At 47.4% G+C, this 23,683-nt stretch overlaps 2 protein-coding genes across 2 annotated transcripts; one reads left to right on the top strand and one right to left on the bottom strand.

Moving 5' to 3' along the window:
• Nucleotides 1–1,623: 1,623 nt before the first annotated feature.
• On the bottom strand, nt 1,624–8,961 carry LOC131186627 (cytochrome b-c1 complex subunit 8). The gene is made up of 3 exons (XM_058160404.1): nt 8,834–8,961; nt 5,560–5,724; nt 1,624–1,833 (listed from the first exon to the last, which is right to left on the bottom strand). Exons 2-3 carry the CDS (start codon nt 5,708–5,710, stop codon nt 1,739–1,741), a joined length of 246 nt encoding a protein of 81 aa, XP_058016387.1. The 5' UTR covers nt 5,711–5,724; nt 8,834–8,961; the 3' UTR covers nt 1,624–1,738.
• Nucleotides 8,962–9,027: 66 nt separating this feature from the next.
• Nucleotides 9,028–23,683, top strand: NDUFS2 (NADH:ubiquinone oxidoreductase core subunit S2). Its single transcript, XM_058160401.1, has 14 exons — nt 9,028–9,184; nt 10,834–10,937; nt 11,795–11,982; nt 12,926–13,046; nt 14,029–14,141; nt 14,331–14,405; nt 14,794–14,871; nt 15,819–15,904; nt 16,813–16,932; nt 18,836–18,965; nt 20,058–20,153; nt 21,366–21,449; nt 22,534–22,591; nt 23,422–23,683. Exons 1-14 carry the CDS (start codon nt 9,099–9,101, stop codon nt 23,457–23,459), a joined length of 1,377 nt encoding a protein of 458 aa, XP_058016384.1. The 5' UTR covers nt 9,028–9,098; the 3' UTR covers nt 23,460–23,683.

Raw genomic sequence — 23,683 nt, 5'->3', positions numbered from 1 at the left:
GATAGATAGATAGATATAGAAGGCAGGAAAGAAGTAAAAGATAGATAGATAGATAGATAGATAGATAGATAGATAGATAGATAGATAGATATAGAAGGCAGGAAAGAAGTAAAAGATAGATAGATAGATAGATAGATAGATAGATAGATAGATAGATAGATAGATAGATAGATAGATATAGAAGGCAGGAAAGAAGTAAAAGATAGATAGATATAGAAGGCAGGAAAGAAGTAAAAGATAGATAGATATAGAAGGCAGGAAAGAAGTAAAAGATAGATAGATAGATATAGAAGGCAGGAAAGAAGTAAAAGATAGATAGATAGATATAGAAGGCAGGAAAGAAGTAAAAGATAGATAGATAGATAGATATAGAAGGCAGGAAAGAAGTAAAAGATAGATAGATAGATAGATAGATAGATAGATAGATAGATAGATAGATAGATAGATAGATATAGAAGGCAGGAAAGAAGTAAAAGATAGATAGATAGATATAGAAGGCAGGAAAGAAGTAAAAGATAGATAGATAGATACAGAAGGAAGGCAGAAAAGAAGAAAGGAATAGATAGAAATTTAGATAGATCGATCCACCTCCCTAGCTTTATTATTCTTTTTAGGCCTCATTTTTTTCCAAACAGTGGGGGGAAATATTTTTTTTACATAAATCCACAGGCAAACTCAGATGTACACACCCCCAAAAATGGGAGGGTTGGTTTTTTTTTTACACACATTCACAGATCAAAAAGTGGGGGGTAGACAGACAGCAAACATCTTTTGCTTCGTTTCCCAACAGGCAAGTTGGCCCATTTCTCCTGGGGAGAAATTGAGGGGCGGGGGGTGAGCCCTCAATGTATTACTTTGTTAAATTTATTTCCCGCCTAAGATTTTTTTAAAAATCTTAATTTTGTAGAGAAAAGTGGTAAAGGACCAGCCTCCCAATCATTTTTTAAGGAAGGCAAAGGATAGTTGGAGGGTGGGGATTAAAAGGTTAAAAGGAAAGAAGCAACTTAGAACTAAGGAGAAATTTTCCTGACAGTTAGAACAATTAATAAGTGCCTGCAAAAGTTGTGAATGCTCCAACACTGGAAATTTTTAAGAAGATGTTGGATAACCATCTGTCTGAGATGGTGTAGGGTTTCCTGCCTGGGCAGGGGGTTGGACTAGAAGGCCTCCAAGGTCCCTTCCAACTCTGTTGTTATTATTATTATATTATTAAAATGCTTCAGCACAATAATTTAAAAGTGCTCTCCGGATTCCTTTGGTACTCTTTGAACTTGGTGGTTCTCTTGCAGATGTTTCCTGATCCAACTAGGTAGCATCATCAGTGCTAGAAGGGGGAAGGAGGAGGAAGAGGAAGGGAGGACGAACAACTATGAACTGTGCGGTCCCTGATCCTCTCTGAGCTTGGTGGTTTTCTTGCAGACGTTTCATGACCCAACTAGGTCACATCATCAGTGCTAGTGTTTCAACCCTGAGCTGCAAATACTCTTTATTGATGGAATAATTTAAATTTTGGTGCTGCGAGGGAAAGGAACCCCTCCCAGGTTTGGGTCAGCCCACCATGCTACGTTTATTATTTTTCTGAATTTATTCGCTGGACAAAGCTTTAAAAGACGTACACCTGAGAATGGAACACAAAAGAGGTTTATTGGATCCCAGTGTTCTTACAACGACGCGTCGTATCTTCGGAACCGAGAGGGGGGAAAAAAAGCGGAAAGAAATTTTCTCCCCATGAATCTTCTTACACGTCGTTTTCGTAGTCGGCCGGGTTCTTCCTCTTCAATTTTTGATTGTAGTTGTTTCCCCAGGAATAAACCATGTACGCAATGACAAATTCTTTAAAAAAAAAATAACACAAAAACAGAAGGAAAATTTAAGGTCGCACGTCCAGCTTAGATGGGACCAAATCCAGCTTCTCCAACTGTTTTTTCTCCCTTCCTACAGAAGACAGCTCGTCCTCGACTTACGACCATCCCTGAGCCCCCGGATTCCTGTCGCTAAGCGAGACATTCGTTCAGTTGAATCTCGAACCCGTGTTACGACCTTTCTTGCCACGGTTATGAAGTGAATCACCGGCGCTGTTTAAGTGAGTCACACGGTTGTTAAGTGAATCTGGCTTCACTTGGATCGCAAAAGGGGATTTGCGTGACCCCCGGGACACTGCGACCGTCGTAAATATGAGACAGTTGAATTTTGATCCTGTCACCATCAGGATGATGCAGTGGTCGGAAGGGTGAAAAAATGGCCGAGTCCCTTTTTTTCCCCCACTGACGCCGTAACTCTGAACGGTCACTAAACGGACTATTGTAAATCCAAGACCACCTGTATATAATTTCCCCCACGGCTTCAAGCGTTCTCTTCCCTTGTGTCTAAATGTTTGCAGAGCTTTCGGTCATCCAGGTCGGGGTTGTCCCAAAGGTGTTTTTTCCCAAGAGGCAACTGGACTTTCTGTTTTTTTTTCTTTTGAAGATGTTTCACTTCCCATCCGAGAAGCTTCTTCAGTTCTGACCGGATGGATGGGAACGGAAGGATTGATACTCCTTGCAGACGGCTGGTCCTTTGCATCCTTTTTAGAGGGTCGTTGAAACCACTTGGAGGTCTACCTGTGTCCTCGGGGGTGACCTGAGTGGGGCAAATGGTTCCTGTTAGTCTGCCATTTTTTCCTGGAAATCCGTTCCTAATCCCAGACCATTCAAAAGGTCTTCATCCCAAATCGCATAGCTAAAAATCTAAAAGACTGCAGACTACAGGAACCATTTGCAACTCTCAAGTGACCCCTCCCAGGACACAGATAAACCTCCAAGTGGCCTCAACAACCCTCTAAAAAGGAGGCAGGGTCACTTGCGTCGTGCAAATGGGGTGCGGAGCCTTCTTGGAACGGCTGAAGGGATTGTGTTGTAGATTGGAGATAGACGATGTCGTATCCGTCTTGTTGAGGGAGGGGCTGTTCAATTTGGACCTAGATGGCCCCTTGGACCCCTCTTTCAAGCCAGCAGTCCTCTCTGTCCAAATCGTGGACTTGGCTGTCTTCAAAAGAGCCGCCTTTTGTCTTTGAAATGCAGATGGGCTGCTGAATCCTCTCCTGATGGGTTTGTTCTGTTGTGTCATGCTTTTATGAAGCGGCTGTTTTGTTTCCCCAGCGTACACCATCTATCTCCAGTCTACAACAGTCCCTTCAGCAGCTCCAAGAAGGCTCCCCACCTGTTTGCACCACTCGGGTGACCCCGAGGACACAGGTAAAACTCCCAAGTGGCCTCAACGACCCCCTAAAAAGGATGCAAATGACCAGCTGTCTTTGCAAGGAGTATCAATCCTTCCGTTCCCCTCCATCCGGTCAGAGCTGAAGAAGCTTCCTTGGATGAGAAGCGAAACGTCTTCAAAAGAAAAACCCAGAAAGTCCAGTTGCCTCCTGAAAAAGTACCTTTGAGACAACCACGACCTGGATGACGGAGAATCTCTACAGACTTTTAGCTACACAATTTGGGATGGATTAGGAATGGGATTAGGAATGGATTTCCAGAGGAAAAACTGCAGGCTACAGGAACCATTTGCACCGCTCAGGTGACCCCGAAGACACAGAGAAACCTCCAAGTGGCCTCAAGGACCCTCTAGAAAGGATGCAAAGGACCAGCTGCCTGCAAGGAAGATCAATCCTTCCGTTCCCCACCATCCAATCAGAGCTGAAGAAGCTTCCTTGGATGAGAAGCGAAACGTCTTCAAAAAGAAAAGAAAAAAAAAACCTCAAGAAACTCCAGTTGTTGCCTCCTGAAAGAAAAAAAAAAAGCACCTTCCGGCCGTGTTCTCAATGGCAATTCCCAAAAGTGAATCCCCACCCCGCTCCAACCGCTTAGGCACGGATTGCGCCAATCAAAACGGTATCAAGCACTCTCCGCGCAGGTTCTAATGTGGGGAATTACAGTAATCGCCTCCAAAGCTGTCTAAAACGCATTCAAGAGCGCCGTACACAAACCCTTGACGGCCAGAATGATCAGCGAGGGAAAAAATCACTAATCCTTAAACCCGACGATCTTTGCAATAAAGAGATGGAGAATGGAGGCGGAGACAAGCGGCTTACCTGCGCAAGCGGCCCAGCTGCTGTTTTTGCAGCCTTGCCTAAGCCTGGTTAATTCATATTTTAACGCCCGGCGTTTTATTCATCGAATGGCTTCCGCGCTTATCTCCTCGCTGTTCGGGGTTTTTTTTAATCAAGTCGCCGGGGATAAAGACGGCCACGCAGTTGCTTTTAAAATGAGAAATCAAAAATAACAGGACGGGTTTTGCGCTGCTCTGGGGCGCCCCCTACCGTTTCCTATCGCTTTTCTAAAGAAATACATAAATTCCAAAGTTGAAGACTTTGGTAAAAAAATGTTCAGACAAGAGGATCAAAGGCCTGGAGATTAAAACTGTCAGCCTCCACTCCAAACTTTGTATCTCTTTGTACTCCTTATATTCAGTTGTTAGATAGCATGGGATTGTATTTCTAATGTAAATAGCTATTAGATTCAAGTTAAGCAGAGAGGGGCCTTTAAGAGTGTCGGTCTGACATAATTAAGGTGGGAGGGGAGATTAATGTTTTGAATTCAACAGGAATGTTTGAGCGCGAACTCTAACGGACACTGCATTCCTGATTTGATTGACAACCAGAGACCTGCGGAAGAAGATTACCACGGGACCCCGGGAAGGAGCTGGCATTGGACCAGACCTGATGACCTTTTGGGAAAGAGGAGGGAGGAATAGGGGTGATACAGATTGTTAGCCATATTTTGTCTCAGATTCAACTTAGCACTGCTGCTATCCAGATGTAAATGGTAAAAGTACTTTTCTTTATTAGCAAATGAAGTCAAGGTGTATTCTTTCCTAGTTATAATCAGAGGCAGCCTGACAAAACCGTACGAAGAACGGCTTCAGGCTTCAGGTCTGGCTAGTCCAGGAGTCAGCAACCTGCGGCTCTGGAGCTGCATGTGGCTCTTTCACCCCTCTGCTGTGGCTCCCTGTCACAGCACCTGCCCGGCATGTCATTTATTGAGCTTCTCATGTCTAAGGTACAACACTTAACGTTAGTCATAGGGTACAAATAAGCAATCAATTGTAAGATCGGACACACTGTTTAAGGGAGGATGGAATGTTTATATTAAAACAATTAAAATTAAAAAAACAAACAGGTTACTAACTTAACAACTGCATACTTAACAAGTGTGGCAAGGAAGGTCGTAAAACGGGGGGCAAAATTCACTTCACTGCCTCGCTTATCGACATAAATGTTGGGTTCAGTTGTGGTCATATGTCGAGGTCTACCTGTAATTTCAGAAATCTAAGAAGCCACTCCCCGAGGGGTGGAAAACTGGACAAGCAAAACTTTAAAGCAGGGGTCTCCAACCTTGGCAACTTTTAAGACTTGTGGACTTCAGCTCCCAGAATTCCTCAGCCAGCAGAGCTCTGCTGGCTGAGGAATTCTGGGAGCTGAAGTCCACAAGTCTTAAAAGTTGCCAAGGTTGGAGACCCCTGTTTTAGAGGAACCTGTTAAAAAAAAAGAAAACCCCTTTTCTTGCTCTCCCCACTTACGAGGTGTCACCCTGAAGAACGAGGAACTAAATCGTCTCCACGTGTTTAAGATCTTGTGTGAGATGCTGGGGAAAAGTTTTTGTTCAAACGGAGACAGATAGTAGCTGACCACGTGCCTCGTTTTCATCAGGTTCCCAAACTGTTTCCCCATCTTGGCAGATTGCTCTGTGGGGGGGGAAAACAACAAAAAAAAAGAGGATAGAATAAATTTTAACAAATAAAGGAAACAATCAGGGCGGTTACATGCGGTAGTGGCCAAAATTGTGGAAACCTTTTGGGAAAAGCGTATTTTCTAAAACTAGCTAATAACACCACTTTTTTGGGGGGGAGTAGTAGCATAAAATGATATATCAACGGAAAGATAATTGATTCCAGAATGTAACGCGATAACTTTTATGAAGGATTTGCTATTAGAATAGCAGTTACAGTATAAAGAAGACAAATGAAACATGTAGAAAAAGCGAGATATAAAAAAACGATCACCATAGAAAAAACGAGGTATACAAAACTTATCCCCGTGTCAGTTAATACTTAGTTGGGTAACCTTTATTATTATTTTATCACATTTATATACCGCCCTATCTCTCAAAGGACTCAGGGCGGTTCACAGGCAGGTAAAAAAGCACATATAAATACAGACTAAAATAACAGTTAAAAAACTTATTCTACATGGCCGAATTATTAAAAAGCAATATAAATAATAAAACCCATTTAAAACCAGTATAAATTTAAAATCTAATCCAGTCCTGCGCAGATGAATAAATGCGTTTTAAGCTCGCGACGGAAGATTCGGAGGTCCGGAAGTTGACGAAGTCCTGGGGGGAGTTCGTTCCAGAGGGTGGGAGCCCCCACAGAGAAGGCCCTTCCCCTGGGTGTCGCCAGACGGCACTGCCTAGCTGACGGCACCCTGAGGAGTCCCTCTCTGTGAGAGCGCACGGGTCGGTGGGAGGCAATCGGTGGCAGCAGACGGTCCCGTAAGTAGCCCGGCCCTATGCCATGGAGCGCTTTAAAGATGGTTACCAAAACCTTGAAGCGCACCCGGAAGGCCACAGGTAGCCAGTGCAGTCTGCGCAGGATAGGTGTCACACGGGAGCCACGAGGGGTTCCCTCTATCACCCGCGCAGCCGCATTCTGAACCAACTGAAGCCTCCGGATGCCCCTCAAGGGGAGCCCCATGTAGAGAGCATTGCAGTAATCCAGACAAGACGTCATGAGGGCGTGAGTGACCGTGCATAAGGCATCCCGGTCTAGAAAGGGGCATGAATTACAGCCTTACGACGTCTTCCCATGGAGTGAACCAAGTCTTTCAGTTCTGCAGCTGTTATCATGTGAAACCAAGATTGAAGGATGGCTTCTATGAACTGGGGTTTATTGCTGGATCGTTTCTGACTAACCAGTTTCTTTAGTCTGCTCCATAGATTTTCCATTGGGTGAAGGTCTGGGCTATTCCCAGGTTATTCCAGCAGTGGAAGAGGATTATCTTGAAACTCCAAAAAGCAAGTGGTGCTATTGGCCATCAAACCTCAAAAATACACTTTCCCCAAAAGGTTTTTCCACAATTTTGGCCACTACTGCATTTGTAAAGATAAGCATGTTGTTATGAGGTCGGAGAACCAGCTTGGATTAGTTAAAGGGATGGGAGGTTAATCTTGGAAGAATGACAGATTAACAGATCTTGAAAGGGACCTTGTAGATCGTCTAGTACAACCCCACCTGCCTTAACTTTGAAGCCAATTAGGCTGATCTAGGAAGGGGGAAATAAGGACAAACCAGGGGTGAAATGCTCTTAGTTCGGACCAGATTGCGCGATCCGGTAGCGATGGGGGCAGGTAGTTCGGAGAACCGGTAGCAAAAATCCCTGCCCCACCACTGCCCACGCCTCGCTGTTTCTCTTCTCTGTCCCTGAAGCGCTCGGTGGTGATATAGCTGCAAACGGCCTTAAATGACTGGATCCGCCAACTTCCTGATCTCCGGACCTTTCGACGCGAGCTGAAAACGTTTTCTGTTCCATCCCGCAGGACTGGCCTAATGGTTTTTTAAATGGGGTTTTTATTGGATCTTATAGTTTCTAGCCAAATTCGAATATTTGCCTTTTAAATTTGTTTTTAATTTTTGTATTCGGTTGTTTTATCCTGGCTGTAAACCACCCTGAGTCCTTTGGGAGAAGGGCGGTATAGAAATTCAAATAATAAATAAATAAATAAAAATAAATAAATTACAGCTGATCAGCGCTGTAGGCAGCTAGTAGACCGGTGCCTCTATTTTTAAAGAAAGTAGACCGGTGCCTGCCAAAAAAAGGCACTTGGTAGACCGGGGCCTCTCAGTAAAAGGCAATTGGTAGACCGGGGTCTCTATTTTTAAAGAAGATAGACCGGTGCCTCCCAAGTTTTGTATACTTTATCATTTTTATTATTTATTATTATTGACCATGCCCATTCAGTCAACTGACCACCAAGCCATACCCACCAATTAAGCCACGCCCACAGAACCGGTAAGGAAAATTTTTAGATTTCACCCCTGGGACAAACCCACTTCTGAAAACGTTGCCAAGAAAATTTCATGGGCTTGTCCAGATAGTCACCAGGAATTAAGACTGATTTGAATGCATTCAGACATAAACATGCACACATTCAAGTGTAGAGAAGAAAAGGATTGGTGGGGGGGGCACGATAGCAGTCTGCCAATATTTGAGGGGCTGCCCCAAAGAAGAGGAGGGAGGGTCAACCTATTCTCCAAAGCCCCTGAAGGCAGGACAAGAAACAACGGATGGAAACCGATCAAGGAGAGAAGCAAGCTGGAATTAAAGGAGGAATTTCCTAACAGTGAGGACAATTAGCCGGTGGAACACCTTGCCACTATAAATTGTGGGTTGCTCCATCGTTGGAAGGTTTTTTAAGGAGAGACTGGACAGCCACCTGTCTGCAATGGTAAAGGGTCTCCTGCTCGAGCAGGGGGATGGGCTAGATGACCTCCAAGGCCCCTTCCAGCACTGTTGTTCTGTATTCTAGTCCAACCCCACCCCACCCCACGCTGCTCAAGCAGGAAGCTACACCGAGTGCTTCTGCACCGGAGGCAAATTCCAGAGAGTTGGCCAAATAAATTAAATACATGTATATAAGACGATCCCTGGTAGGCCTTTGGGCCCAGACCGGCCTACCTCGCAGGGTTGTTGTGGCGGGCCATCAAAACAAAACAAAACAAAGGAAGTGGGGGAGCTCTTGCAAAAAGGAATAGGGGCAAATCTACTCAAGACTTTAAAAAATGAAGAATTAACCTTAAAATTCCCGACTGGCCCGACACGCGAGAACTCGTCCCGACGATCCTGCGTGAAAAGTCACCCTTGTCTCCTCCAGCTTCGGCCGGCCTTCTCTTCCGCTTCCGGCGTTACGACGTCACTTCCGCCTACAGGACGGAAGGCGGGTGAGGTCAAACGCTTTTTTTTTTTACCACCACCACCACACCCATCATGGCGGCGTCCGAGCGGCGCGCGCCGCTCAGGCGCATGCGCGCGCCCGTGTGTTGACGCCTGGCGTGGGAAAATGGCGGCGCTCAGGGCTCTGCGGAGGCTGCGGGCACCTTCAGGACCGTGGCTGCCCGGGAGGGCGCTGGGGGCGGCTCCCAGCCGGTAATCTTCCCCTTTTCCACCCCACCTGGAGGGAGGGAGGGAATGAGTCCCATTTCTGGCAGGAAATCCGCGGGAAAGGATGCTTGGGGAACCCCTTCCTAGAGACACAGCAGGTTTCTAGTCCTCATGGAGGTCCCCATTGGACCCAGGAGGGGTTTTTCCTCCCGGAAAGACCGTTAGAAAGGAAGGGAGGGCGCTCTGCACACGCTCAGACGCATGGGAGGCTGTGACACCCCCATTGATGCTTGGATTTTGGAGAAATTTTGCTGTTGTGAGGGGGGGGCAACCCTCAGGGTCAGGGAAGGCGCCCCCACCCCCCCGTTTTGCCAGGCTAGTTGGCTCAGTGGCCTAAGACGCTGAGCTTGTGGATCTGAAAGGTCGGAGGTTCGAATCCCCTAGAGCAGAGGTGTCCTGCATGAGCAGGGGGTTGGACTAGATGACCACCGAGGTGCCTTCCGACTCTTGTTACTGTTAAAAGTGTTAAAGTATAATTCTGATCAGGATGCAAGGGCTGTTTTTGGCAGAAGGGGAGGGGGAGGGGGGCTGCTATCAAAAAGGCCCTGATGCTTAAAAGGGATCTCTTGGTTGTCACTAAGTAAGGAATTTGCAGCATTCTATCTCCTATTCTATTCTACTCTACTCTACTCTATTCTGAATCCTATTCTATTCTATTCTATTCTATTCTATTCTATTCTATTCTATCAATAGATAGATATTCTACTCTACTCTACTCTATCTATATCTACGCTATTCTACTCTACTCTACTCTACTTTACTCTATTCTGAATCCTATTCTATTCTATTCTACTCTACTCTACTCTGAATCCTATTCTATTCTATTCTGTTCTGTTCTGTTCTATTCTACCTATATTCTACTCTACTCTACTCTATATACCTATATCTACCCTATTCTACTCTGCTCTGCTCTGCTCTGCTCTGCTCTGCTCTGCTCTGCTCTGCTCTGCTCTACCTACTCTACTCTATTTTACTCTATTCTGAATCCTATTCTATTCTGTTCTGTTCTTTTCTGTTCTGTTCTGTTCTGTTCTATTCTATTCTACCTATATTCTACTCTACTCTACTCTACTCTACCTATATCTACCCTATTCTACTCTGCTCTGCTCTATTTTACTCTATTCTGAATCCTATTCTATTCTATTCTATTCTATTTTATTCTATTCTGCTCTACTCTACTCTATTCCTACATTAAACTATATTCTTTCATTATCTAATTGCCCATTGTTTAATTTGATCAGGAAATGACGGTTCTCAAAAGCACAAAAAGAAAGCCACTTGTGCTCATAACACACACACACACACACACACACACACACACTAAGACTCCGTGTAAAACCAGAAAAATGGCCTGGGGGACGGTGGGGGGGGTGATATCCTGGTGATCCTGACCTCCCACAGCCCGGGAAAAGGATCAAGGTGTCAGTTGAGGGAGAAGGGGAGAAGATAATGCGTTGTATTTTTACGGAGTTTTGCTCTCATTGTACACGTGTTGTTGCTTAGTTTGCCTTCTTTTTAACACTTGCAAGCTGCCCCTTGCAATTGAAACGGGCGCTAAATGAAGGTCATCAATCCCCTTGAGAGGAGGAATGGGGAAGGGTTTCAGCCGCTCTCCTTTTTTCCCCTTCTTTCAGAGGGAAACAATGGCAGCCCGACATGGATTTTGTGAAGCAGCTGGAAGGCGCCGTCATGTACCCCAGCAAAGTGACAGAAAAATGGGTTCCTCCGCCGTGGAACAGTGAGTAACCCTTCTGCGGTGGCCTTATGACACGCGCAACTGTGGGAACTCAGCAGCTGCCAGTTCTTTAGTGGGTGTTGGTCTTCATTCCCATCCCGACAAACCAGGAGGGGGTCCAGCTGGCTTTCGTACCTAGAAAGCCAGGACTAGAACTCACCGATTTCCTGGTGATTGGCCCAAAGTCACCCAGCCGGCTTTCGTGCCTAAGGCAGGACTAGAACTCACCGTCTCCTAGTGATTAGCTCAAAGTCACCTAGCTGGCTTTCGTGCCTAAGGCAGGACTAGAACTCACCGTCTCCTAGTGATTAGCTCAAAGTCACCCAGCCGGCTTTTGTGCCTAAGGCAGGACTAGAACTCACTGTCTCCTAATGATTAGCTCAAAGTCACCTAGCTGGCTTTCGTGCCTAAGGCAGGACTAGAACTCACCATCTCCTAGTGATTAGCTCAAATTCACCCAGCCGGCTTTCGTGCCTGAGGCAGGACTAGAACTCACTGTCTCCTAATGATTAGCTCAAAGTCACCTAGCTGGCTTTTGTGCCTAAGGCAGGACTAGAACTCACCATCTCCTAGTGATTAGCTCAAATTCACCCAGCCGGCTTTCGTGCCTAAGGCAGGACTAGAACTCACCGTCTCCTAGTGATTAGCTCAAATTCACCCAGCCGGCTTTCATGCCTAAGGCAGGACTAGAACTCACAGTCTCCTAGTGATTGGCCCAAAGTCACCCAGCCGGCTTTCATGTCTAAGGAAAGACTAGAACTCCCTGCCGCCTGGTGATTGATTCAAGGTCACCCAGCTAGCTTTCATCGCTAAGGTGGAACTCACCATCTCGTCTCTGAGTAATCTTTTTGCTCTCCCAGACAGGGATCCCATAGTAGGGAGAATGGCCAACATCACTCTCAACTTTGGGCCCCAACATCCTGCCGCCCATGGGGTCTTGCGCCTGGTCATGGTGCTGAATGGGGAGAACGTGAAGAAGTGTGACCCCCATATCGGTCTACTGCATCGTGGGACTGAGAAGCTCATAGAATATAAGACCTACCTCCAGGTAAGTTTACTTTAGTTTAGTTTAGTTTATTTAGATTTTTATACCGCCCTTCTCCTGAAGGACTCAGGACGGTTCACAGCCAAAATAAAACAAACATAATATACATAATAAAAACAATTATTAAAAATCTTATTACATATCAGGCCAAATTAAAACTTTAAAACCATAAAACCCCAAATAATTGACAACAAAATATTAAAAACTGCTAAAAATTTCTATGCCAATTCTGCGCAAATAAATAGGTAGGTCTTCAACTCGCGGCGAAAGGTCCGAAGGTCGGGAAGTTGACGGAGTCCTGGGGGAAGTTCATTCCAAAGGGTGGGAGCCCCCATAGAGAAGGCCCTTCCCCTGGGGGCCGCCAGCCGATATTGTTTGGCGGACGGCACCCTGAGGAGTCCCTCTCTGTGAGAGCGCACGGGTCGGTGGGAGGCAATCGGTAGCAGTAGGCGGTCCCGTAAGTAACCCGGTCCTAAGCCATGGAGTGCTTTGAAGGTAGTAACCAAAACCTTGAAGTACACCCGAAAGACCACAGGTAGCCAGTGCAGTCTGCGCAGGAGTGGTGTTACATGGGAGAAGGTAAGAAGGGGGGAATGTTGGATGGAATGGAATGGAATAGAATAAAATAGAATGGAAAATGGAATGGAATGGAATAGAATAAGAATAGAATGGGAATAGAACAAGAATAATTAGAAGAAAATAGAATGTAAAATGGAATGAATGGAATGGAATAGAATAAGAATAGAATAGGAGTAGAATAAGAATAATAAGAATAGTAGAATAAAATAAAATAGAAGAAAAATAGAATGAATGGAATAAGAATAATTAGAATAGAATAGAATAGAATAGAATAGAATAGAATAGAATAGAATAGAATAGAATAGAATAGAATGGAATGGAATCCCGATTCTTAAAAAGGATTTCTTTTTTTCTTTTTTTGTCTCAGGCCCTGCCGTATTTTGACCGGCTGGATTACGTCTCCATGATGTGCAACGAGCAGGCTTACTCTCTGGCTGTCGAGAAACTGCTGAATATCCAACCGCCCATAAGAGCTCAGTGGATACGAGGTGATTTAAATATTTAATAGATTATATTTCATATTAACGGAGCAGGGTCCCAAAAGGCGAGCGCAGGACCCTGCGATGCGATAGCTGTCATAGATACACATTCGGCCGCAATGGAGCCCCAAATTTCTGTGGTTGAGAGAGACATTTGTCAAGTGAGTTTTGCCCCCTTTTGCGAACTTCCTTGCCATCGTTGTTAAGTGAATCGCCGCAGTGGTCTAAGTTAGGAACCCGGTTGTTAAGTGAATCGGGCTTCCCCATCGACTTGGTTTGTCAGAAGGTCGCCAAAGGAGATCACGTGACCTCAGGACAGAGCAGCAGTCATAAGTCTGAACCAAAGCATTTGAATTTAGCTCCACCTTAACCATGGGGATGCTACAAAGCTCGTAACTTGCAAAAAACGGACAGAAATCACTTGTTTTTAGTGCCGTCGTCACTCGGAACAGTCACTAAATGAACCGTTGTAAGTCAAGGACTACCTGTAGATCACCATCATCTTTTAACAGCCCCATAATCCCTTGCGTGGTGGAGTCTGGGCAACTGAACGGAGCTGAGCGTTTACTGGCCGGATGCCCTTCGCGTCGCCAGGGCGGAGTTTTGCTCAGCAGATAATATTAAAATTAAAATAAAATTTATAATTAAAATTAAAATAAAATGGGGAGGCTGTGAGTTCGATCCTAGGTAGAGGCAGGTATTTTTCTCTCTCTGGGCACATCGAGAATATTATCCAGCAATGTTATATTATATATGTAACATTGCTGGATAATATTCTCATTGTGCCCGGAGAGAGCAAAATACCTGCCTCTACCTAGGATCGAACTCACAGCCTCCCGATTGTGAGGCTGGAGCTCCACCTCCAGGCCACCGCACCACTCCCAAAGGGCTACCCATAGGGCTACCCATTGCCAAACCGCCTGAATTTTAATCCTGGACGCAGCAACGGTCGTAAGCCGTTCAGAGCCTAACCCGGGTTTTTCCTTCCTAGTTCTCTTCGGAGAAATCACACGGCTGCTGAATCACATCATGGCCATCACCACCCACGCCCTGGACGTTGGGGCCATGACTCCTTTCTTCTGGATGTTTGAGGAGAGAGAAAAGGTAAACACACCCACCCACCCACACACACACACACCCACACACACACACCCCAACCCTGCTGGAGCAGCTCCTGAATCTACTTTAGGGACCCCTGTGTGACGGCTGGATCCGGCCTCCTACAAGCCAGGAAGAGAGAAGGGGACAGGGTGGGTTTGTGAACCAGACCGCTAAACCTCCATCTCTCTGCAGATGTTTGAATTCTACGAGCGGGTGTCCGGAGCGCGGATGCACGCCGCTTACGTCCGGCCAGGAGGTGTCCACCAGGTAAGGAGAGAATTGTGGGATATGCGGTATGGAGGACGCAGGCTGGAGTTTGCAATCCACTGCTTGGTTAATTTTGATGATGATGATGATATTGATCCGGGTGTTTTTTTTCCAACTTGACCACTTTAAAACGGGCTGGGGAATTCTGGGAGTTGGACGTCCACCCTTCTTCAAATTGCCAAGCTGGAAAAACAGCGATGACGGTTTAGGACATGTCCGTGCTCCCCAATTGTCAGTTTAGAAATTTCCAGCCCAGAGTCATTCTGGGACTGAGATTTGGGGGTGGGGCGGTGGCAAGCCACACCCATCCACAACCAAGTAGTTCTGGGGAGCGAATCCAGCAGCTGCACAAACCTCTGTTTGAATTATTATTTCGCCCACCGCTCAGGATATGCCGCTGGGATTGATGGACGACATCTACGAATTCGTGAAGAATTTTTCCGCCCGGATTGATGAGGTGGAGGAGGTGAGGCTGCGTCGGCAGTGGGAGATTTGGGCGGTGGGAGATTTGGGTAAGATTTGGATGGTGAGAAATTTTGCGAAGATTTGGGTGGTGATGGGGGGGAAGGTGGGAGATTTGGGTAAGATTTGGGTGGTGAGAAATTTTGGGAAGTTTTGGGTGGTGAGAAATTTTGGAAAGATTTGGGTGGTGAGAAATTTTGGGAATATTTGGGTGGTGATGGGGGGAAGTGGGAGATCTTGGGAAGTTTTGGTGGGAGATTTTGGGAAGATATGGGTGGTGGGAGATTTTGGGAAGATTTGGGTGGTGGGAGATTTTGGGAAGATTTGGGTGGTGAGAAATTTTTGGAAGTTTTGGGTGGTGAGAAATTTTGGAAAGATTTGAGTGGTGAGAAATTTTGGAAAGATTTGGATGGTGGGAGATCTTAGGAAGTTTTGGGTGGTGGGAGATTTTGGGAAGATTTGGGTGGTGAGAAATTTTGGAAAGTTTTGGGTGGTGAGAAATTTTGGGAATATTTGGGTGGTAATGGGGGGAAGTGGGAGATTTTGGGTAAGATTTGGATGGTGGAAGATCTTAGGAAGTTTTGGTGGGAGATTTTGGGAAGATTTGGGTGGTGGGAGATTTTTGGAAGATTTGGGTGGTGAGAAATTTTTGGAAGTTTTGGGTGGTGAGAAATTTTGGGAAGATTTGAGTGGTGAGAAATTTTGGAAAGATTTGGGTGGTGAGAAATTTTGGAAAGATTTGGATGGTGGAAGATCTTAGGAAGTTTTGGGTGGTGGGAGATTTTGGGAAGATTTGGGTGGTGATGGGGGGAAGACAGCCTTCATTTTAAGGGACCCAGCGTAGGATGTTGCAAGGTGCTATGGCCATTTGAAGAGGAAAAGCTGCTTTTCTTGCCTTCTCTCCTTTATCTAACCGAGTTAAGCATCTTCCAAGAATGATTGTTTGTACAGATGCTGACCAACAACCGGATTTGGAGGAATCGCACAATCGATATCGGGGTGATCTCCGCCGAAGATGCCCAGAATTGTGGCTTTAGGTACGTTTTTGCCTTTTTTTTTTTTGTTTTGTTTACATTTATACCCCGCCCTTCTCCGAAGACTCAGGGCGGCTTACAATGTATAGGGCAATAGTCTCATTCTATTTGTATATATTTACAAAGTCAACTTATTGCCCCCCCAACAATCTGGGTCCTCATTTTACCTACCTTATAAAGGATGGAAGGCTGAGTCAACCTTGGGCCGGGCTCGAACCTGCAGTAATTGCAGGCTTTGTGTTCTTAATAACAGGCCTTACCAGGCAGAGTTAAACCGGCCTTTCCCCTCCTCCTCCTCCTCGCAGCTACCCTCGGATTCTCCAAGACCTTGTGCGTACTATTTCAAACACAGGTAGCCTTGGATGTACAACGGTTCATTTAGTGACCACTCAAAGTTACAACGGCACAGGAAAAAATAAGACTTTAGGACCGCTTTTCACACTTACAACCGTCGCAGCATCCCCTACGGTGACGTGGTCAAAATTAAAACACTTGGCAAACTTGACTCGTATTTATGACGGTCGCAACGTCCTGGGGGGTGGGTGGGTCACGTGATCCCCTTTTGTGACCTTCGGAAAAGCGAAGTCAGAGGGGAAAAGCCAAATTCATTTAACAATGAATCATTTAACAGTGGCTGCCTTAACAACGGCAGTGATTCCCTTAACGCGGCAAGCGAAGTTGTAAAGTGGGGCCAAATTCCCTTAGCAACTGTCTCACTTAATGACGTCAATTTTGGTCATAAGTGGAGAACTACTTGTACAGCCAAGGGCTCAGCAGTCTCTTTATCTGTTCGTTCCTTGGGCAGCGTCTCTTCCCCTCATAACTACATATCCCATTGCAAACTTTCCACTCCACACCCCACCCATGGTGAAAAGCTGTTGATCGGTTTCTTGTCTCCCCCCGCCCCCCAGCGGTGTGATGCTTCGTGGATCAGGGATCCAGTGGGATCTTCGCAAAACCCAGCCTTACGACGTCTACGACCAGGTGGAGTTTGATGTGCCGATCGGATCGAATGGAGATTGTTACGACAGGTATGGCTCCAGTTTGGGGGAAACAGCTCCGCCCTCTCCTATCCCTGGAGTCTTCCAACCATAGCTAGGTAGTCCTCGGTTTACAACGGTTCGTTTAGTGGCCGTTGAAAGTTACAACGGCACTGAAAAACGGGACTTGCGACCGTTTTTCACCGTTACGACCTTTGCGGCATCCCCACGGTCACGTGATCAAAATTCAGATGCAGGTACTTACGACGGTTGCCGTGTCCCCCTTTTGCGAAGTCAATGGGGGAGCCGGGCTTACTTAACAACGACTACAGTGATTCCCCAAGCACACTGCGGCAAGAAAAGGTTGCAAAACGGGGCAAAACTCCCTTAAGGAGTGTCTCGCTTAGCTAGAGAAATTTTGGGCTCCACTGTTAAGTCGTTAAGTCGAGGACTTCCCTGTATCAGGAAGTTGCGGATCTTGGGTTGCAAAGCTTCGGAGGGCCCAGGAAGAGCCCTCGAAGGAGGCGGACTCTCAGGATTCTTTCAAACCCGTCCCAATGTTGCGACCCAGGCCCAAGTAGGCAGTAATGTAGGCAGTAATGAACTTAGTCCGTGGGAAAACAAACTTGATTCGTCTTTCAACTCAAAGTAAAACAAAGGCCTCCCAAACACAAATTCCTCAGTTCTCTCCCAAACCTTGGTCCAATTAGGCAAACCGCCAAAGGCCTTTCTTGGCAAACATTCACAAGTCACAAAAATAAAGGCAAGACGTAGACGAAGCAGAAGACGAAGCTACCAATGTTGTTTTCCGGCAAAGCTCAAACGCCGTTGCTGGTCTTTTAAGCCTTATGGGAGGAGCCAATCATCTCTTGGCCTTACTCCCAAGTCGTCCTCTCTGCTTGAGCTGCTCTTGCCTTCTGGCAGCTCTTCTCATGCGTGCATTAGGAACAGGCTCCTCCTGCTCCTCTGCCTCACTACTATCAGTCTCTGGAGGCTCTCACTCCTCGATGGCCCTGGCCTCACCTCAGCCTCATCGCTGTCCGACTCCGTTGCCAGCTCCGTAGGCTGCTGACGGACCACAACAGCCAACTTGCCAATGAACTGGATCGGGGAAGGGGGAAAATTCAATGCCGAGAATGTATGTGGAAATCGGGAGAGCCGGGAAACCATCAAGGTCCCCTCTGAAGGTGCTGTGAGAGAGACAGCCGGTTCCCATAACAAAAGGACGTCTCGTAATTGGGCAATGCGATCACCCAAGGGTGGGGAGAAGCAGCGGGTATGGCAGTGATGGCGAACCTTTTCGGCACTGAGTGCCTAAAAAGTGTGCGCACGGGCCTGCGCGCTCATCAGGGACACAACTTCCGGTTTCCGGTGCATGCATGCCCATCGGGCAGCTCCTTTTCTGGTTTCTGGTGTGCGTGTGCGCGCAATGATCAACTGTTGCGCATGCGCGTAAAGAAACCGGAAGACCAGCTCTTCCGGTTCCATGCCCCGCCGTGCAGGCGAAGGCCAGCTGATCATCGCGCATGCATGCACGCCAGAAACCCGGAAAAGAGCAACGGGCGAGGCCGCTCCACATGGCTCTTGCGTGCCACTTTGGGCACACATTCCGTAGGTTCACCATTACGGAGCTATGGTTTAGCTACAGGCAAGGCGTTGCGCGAGAAAACCAGAGCTGGTTTTGCTTCTTCAGTCCCATCATGGTGTATCCAATAAAGTTTTACTTTTGGGAATTTAAATCTCCCGAGTTTTGCCTTGTTTTGGGTTGACTAGTTTAGACAGCCAACAAGCCACCTCGGTTTCTGGAGCTTCTGGTGAACTTTAGAAAAGTTTCTTCTCGCTCTCTCAGTTCCTCAGCTGTTCCTCCTCGGGTTGGCTCCCTTTTCCGAAGTTCTTCCAGTCCTTGGTGGCCCCTCGGAACCACTCCACTGCCTCCCCTCTTCCTTCCCCACAGGTACCTCTGCCGCATAGAGGAGATGCGCCAGTCGCTCCGCATCATCTTACAGTCCCTGAACAAGATGCCGGAAGGAGAGATCAAAGTGGACGACGCCAAGGTCTCGCCTCCCAAGAGGGCGGAGATGAAGGTAAGAGTTGAGTTTCCCAGAAGACCTTGTCTCCCCACCCCCCCCGCCTTTTGTTGGTGGAAAAAACCGGGCAGGAATCTCAACCAATAGCAATAGCATTTAGACTTATATACCGCTTCACGGTGCTTTTACAGCCCCTCTCTAAGCGGTTTTACAGAGTCAGCCTCTTGCCCACCCACAGAAATCTGGGTCTTTGTTTTACCCACCTCGGAAGGATGGGAGGCTGAGTCGACCTTGAGCTGGTCTGGATCGAACTACTGGCAGTCGAGTTAGCCTGCAATACTGCATTCTAACCACTGAGCTACCAGGGATCTTTCTTTCTTTCTTTCTTTCTTTCTTCTTTTCTTCTTCTTTTCTTCTCCCTCCTTCCTTTCCTCCCTCCTCCCCTTTTCCTCCTCCCTCCTTCTTCCTCCCTCTCCCTCCTTCCTTTCTTCCCTCCCTCTTTCCTTCCTTCCTTTCCTCTCCTTCGTTCCTTCCCTCCCTCTCTCCCTCCTTCCTTTCTTCCCTCTCTCCCTTTTTCCTCCCTCCCTCCTTTCCCTCCTTCTTCCTTCCCTCTCTCCCTCCTCCTTCCTTCCCTTCTGTTTCCTTCTTCCCTCCCTCCCTTCCTTCTCTACTTCCCTCTCTCCCTCTTTCCTTCCTTTTCTTCCCTCCCTCCCTTTTTCCTTCCTTTCTCCCTCCGTTCCTCCTTCCTTTCTTCCCTCCCTCTTTCCTTCCTTCCTTCCCTTCCTCTCCTTCGTTCCTTCCCTCCCTCTCTCCCTCCTTCCTTTCTTCCCTCTCTCCCTTTTTCCTCCCTCCCTTCCTTCCCTCCTTTTCTTCTTCCTTCCCTTGTTTCCTTCTTCCCTCCCTCCCTTCTTTCTCTACTTCCCTCTCTCCCTCTTTCCTTCCTTCTTTTCTTCCCTCTCTCCCTTTTTCCTCCCCCTTTTTCTTCCCTCCCTCCGTGTTCCCTTCCCAACTAAACGTCTCAGCTTTAATAAACTTCGCTCAAGTTGCCATGATTGAACCTTCTCGAGATACTCTCTGGTTAGGCTAAACCATCATTAAACCACGAAGCAGCCGGAGGTGACGTCAAACCTTTCTTCTCCCTCTTCTCAGTCGTCCATGGAGGCCCTGATCCATCATTTCAAACTCTACACCGAAGGCTACCAAGTGCCTCCAGGGGCCACTTACACCGCCATCGAGGCTCCGAAGGTAAGTGCTGAATTTGTGGACGCTGCGTGAATCCAATGTCTCCCCCAATAACGGGACGCCCTCAAAGCGAAGACCGTGTCTGGACTCATTTTGTTTTCTGAAGCAGAAACGGTCATTTTTTTTTGACCATGAGATTAGAAATAGCAACCCCCAAAAACCGTGAGAATTTGGTCTCCTGGGAGTGAAATTTCTGAGACCTGTAATTGTGTAACGACACACAAACAAAAGGCAGATATAAAGCGTGCTATTTATACAGGTATAATGCTACAGGGAAGCAAACTATCCAATATCTAGGACAGAATGTCAAATCAGATCCTATAATGGAGGTTTCGCTGATTTTTCTGGCTGCGACGAGAAGCTAAAAATTATATTTGCAACTTGGATAGACGTTTGTATTCTTCCCGATTTTAAGATTTCAGGCTTTGGATTCCCCGTTTTGTATTGTAGCGCTGTGTTTTCCTTTTTACTGAAATACGATGCAAACGTGTCGTACGACGACGAAATAAAATTACAGGGAGTCCTCGCTCAACGATGATAAATGGGACCGGACACTCTTGTCATTAAGCAACAGAGTCATCATCACCATCTTTTAACGACCCCATCATCCCTTGCGGGGTGGAGTCTGGGCAACTGAATGGAGCTAGCAGAGTGTTTTAATGGCCGGATGCCCTTTCCTGTTGCCAGTACGGAGTTTTGTTCAGCAGATATATTCTCATCATGCCCAGAGAGAGAAATATCTACCTCTACCTAGGATCGAACTCATAGCCTCCTGAATGTGAGGCGAGAGCTTAACCTCTAGGCCACCGCACCGCTTAAGCAACACATTCTCAAGTCGAAACCCCCCCCCCAGGGCCGCGCCGCTTAATGACCGCAATTCCAACCGTTCCAGGTTGAGATCGTTAAACGAGGTGCGTGCGGGATTTCACGAGACCGCTGTTTCCGACTCCCCCGTCTGAATTTACTTGTGGGAAGGCCGTCAGGGAAGGTCTCGCAATCACAATCGCACAAACGCAGGGAGACTGCAATGGCCGCGCTTCAAGGGATGGTTGTTACGTCCCCCATTTATTCAGACCCATTGTAAGCCCGAACGGTCAGCGATGGATAATAACGGCTTTTGGTTGGCTTTGGTTTCATGCCGGGGGTGTGTGTGCGAACCCAGTTCATCGTGGTTTACCCAGCAAACCGACTTTGACTTGACTTCCTTTGTTGCAGGGTGAATTCGGCGTCTACCTGGTGTCTGACGGTACCAGCCGCCCCTATCGGTGCAAGATCAAAGCGCCTGGCTTTGCGCACTTGGTAAGACAGAAATCCAGCTGACGTGTCGCTGAGGTCAGGAGGGAAAGACAGGTAGTCCTCGACTTACGACCGCAATTGAGCCCAGCATTTCTGTTGATGAACGAGACAGCGAAGTGACTTTTCGCGCCATCTCCCAAACCTTCCTTGCCACCGTTGTTAAGCGTTGTCCCTGCCTTTAAGTTAATCACATGGTTCTTAAATGAATCTGGCTTCCCTCCCCCCCCCCCCTGGACTTGGCTCATCAGAAGGTCGCAAAAGGGGGATCGCCTGACCCCAGGACGCGCCCTAAACATGACCCCGTTGCCAAGCGTCCGAATTTTGTTCGGGAGCGCTACAACGGTCGCAAGTGCGAACAACGGTCCTAAGTCACTTTTTTTCAGTGCCGTTGTGACTTTGGGTGGTCAGTAAACGAACGGTCGTAAGTCAAGGGCTGTCCGTATGCAGGAAAGAGGGCTGAAACATTTTTTTTTTTGAAGCCCAATGCCAACCAGTTAATATTCAGAAACGGCTCAAGCAGACACCTTCCTAATTCACAGGAGAATAAGGGGAGGGGGGGTGGAGAGTGGAGGATATTTTTTATCAGTTTATCCCCTTAAACCAGAGGCTGCTCTTTTCCAACATCCTTTCCAGGGGTGGGATTCAGCCGGTTCGGGCTGAACCGGATGTTAATTTTAAATCTGGTTCGCCGCACCGGTTGTTGCAAGATCTGGCTGACCCCGCCCACCCTGCCCCGCCCCTCCCAGGAGTCTCCACGCGGGCCATTTTGGATGCCAGGTAAGTGCAGGGCCCACGCGGAGGCTCTGGGAGGGGGAAATACGGGCCTAGCGGAAGTCTGGAAACAGGCCCGTTTCCGCCCTCTGGAGGGTCTCCGGGGAAGGCTGTTTTCACACTCCCGGAAGCTCAAGAAAAGCCTCCAGAGCCTGGGGAGGGCGAAAAAGCCCCCCCTCCCCTTGGTGCAGGAGGCCAGGTAGGTCACGCCTACCATGGCCACGCCCGCCCAGCAGCCAGGAAGAGAACCGGTTGGTAAAATTTCTGAATCCTACATCCTTTCCCCCTAAATTTTTTCCTCCTCCCTTTTTCGCAGGCCTCTCTGGATAAGATGTCCAAGGGTCACATGCTTGCTGACGTAGTGGCCATCATTGGTAAGTGTGGTTCTTGAATTTTATTCCATTTAATTTTAATTTGGTGCCAGCCGACTTCAGATGAGGCTGGGCATGATCATAATAGACCAAAAAGAATTTTAAGAATACAGTCGAGTTCCAGAGCGAACAGCCCCCCAATTCAGTTGTGCACTCATCATAATTTGCTTCGCATGAGTGAGCTACACCGGGCTCCTTTCTTAAACCAGGGTTACAAAACCCTCGTTGAATGTTTCTTGGGCACTTTAAGAGGGGTGGACTTCAATTCCCAGAATTCCCCAGCCATCATGTTTTGAGAGGGCTGGACTTCCACTCCCAGAATTCCCCAGCCAGCATACTTTAAGATGGGTGGAATTCAATTTCCAGAATCCCCAAGCCAGCATGCTTTAAGAAGGGTGAACTTCCATTCCCAGAATTCCACAGCATGCTTTGAGAGGGGTGGACTTCCACTCCCAGAATTCCCCAGTCAGCATGCTTTAAGAGGAATGGACTTCCACTCCCAGAATTCCCCAGCCACCATGCTTTGAGAGGGCTGGTTTTCAACTCCCAGAATTCCCCAGTCAGCATGCTTTAAAGAGAGGTGGACTTCCACTCCCAGAATTCCCCAGCCAGCATGGTGTGACTAAGCCATGCTACAAAATCAGGATTGCAAAGACAGCCATGTTTCCTGGATTGAGGGGAGGGGACCGCTGACCCTCTTCATTCCTGTTCTCCCTCTCCCATCTGCCATGCCAGCCAGGGATGATGGGGATCGGAACTCCACACCCATAAGCCACTTCCCAACTTTGGAGATATTGTGCCATGTCATTTATTCCTCGTCTTTTCTCCTTCAGGCACCCAAGATATTGTCTTTGGCGAAGTGGACAGATAAATCGGCGTCCGGCCCCCAGGGTGGGAGTGGGGAGACGGTATAGGAATCCACCCCTCACTCTGGACGCCGTCTTCCTCCCCATCCCCCAACCAGGAATCTTCACTCAGCACCCTACTACTGTTTGTTGTGTGTGTGTGTCTGTTTTTGTTGTAATCCGGCGCTGGGACACCAGGCCAGGATGAGCAAAAAGAATAATAAAACCAGATCTCCCAAATTATAAATTG

Source organism: Ahaetulla prasina, chromosome 17, assembly GCF_028640845.1.
Source record: "Ahaetulla prasina isolate Xishuangbanna chromosome 17, ASM2864084v1, whole genome shotgun sequence".
In the NCBI taxonomy this organism is placed as follows: domain Eukaryota; kingdom Metazoa; phylum Chordata; class Lepidosauria; order Squamata; family Colubridae; genus Ahaetulla; species Ahaetulla prasina.
The sequence above is the reverse complement of the archived record's forward strand: the minus strand, read 5'-3'. Positions and strand labels throughout refer to the sequence as shown.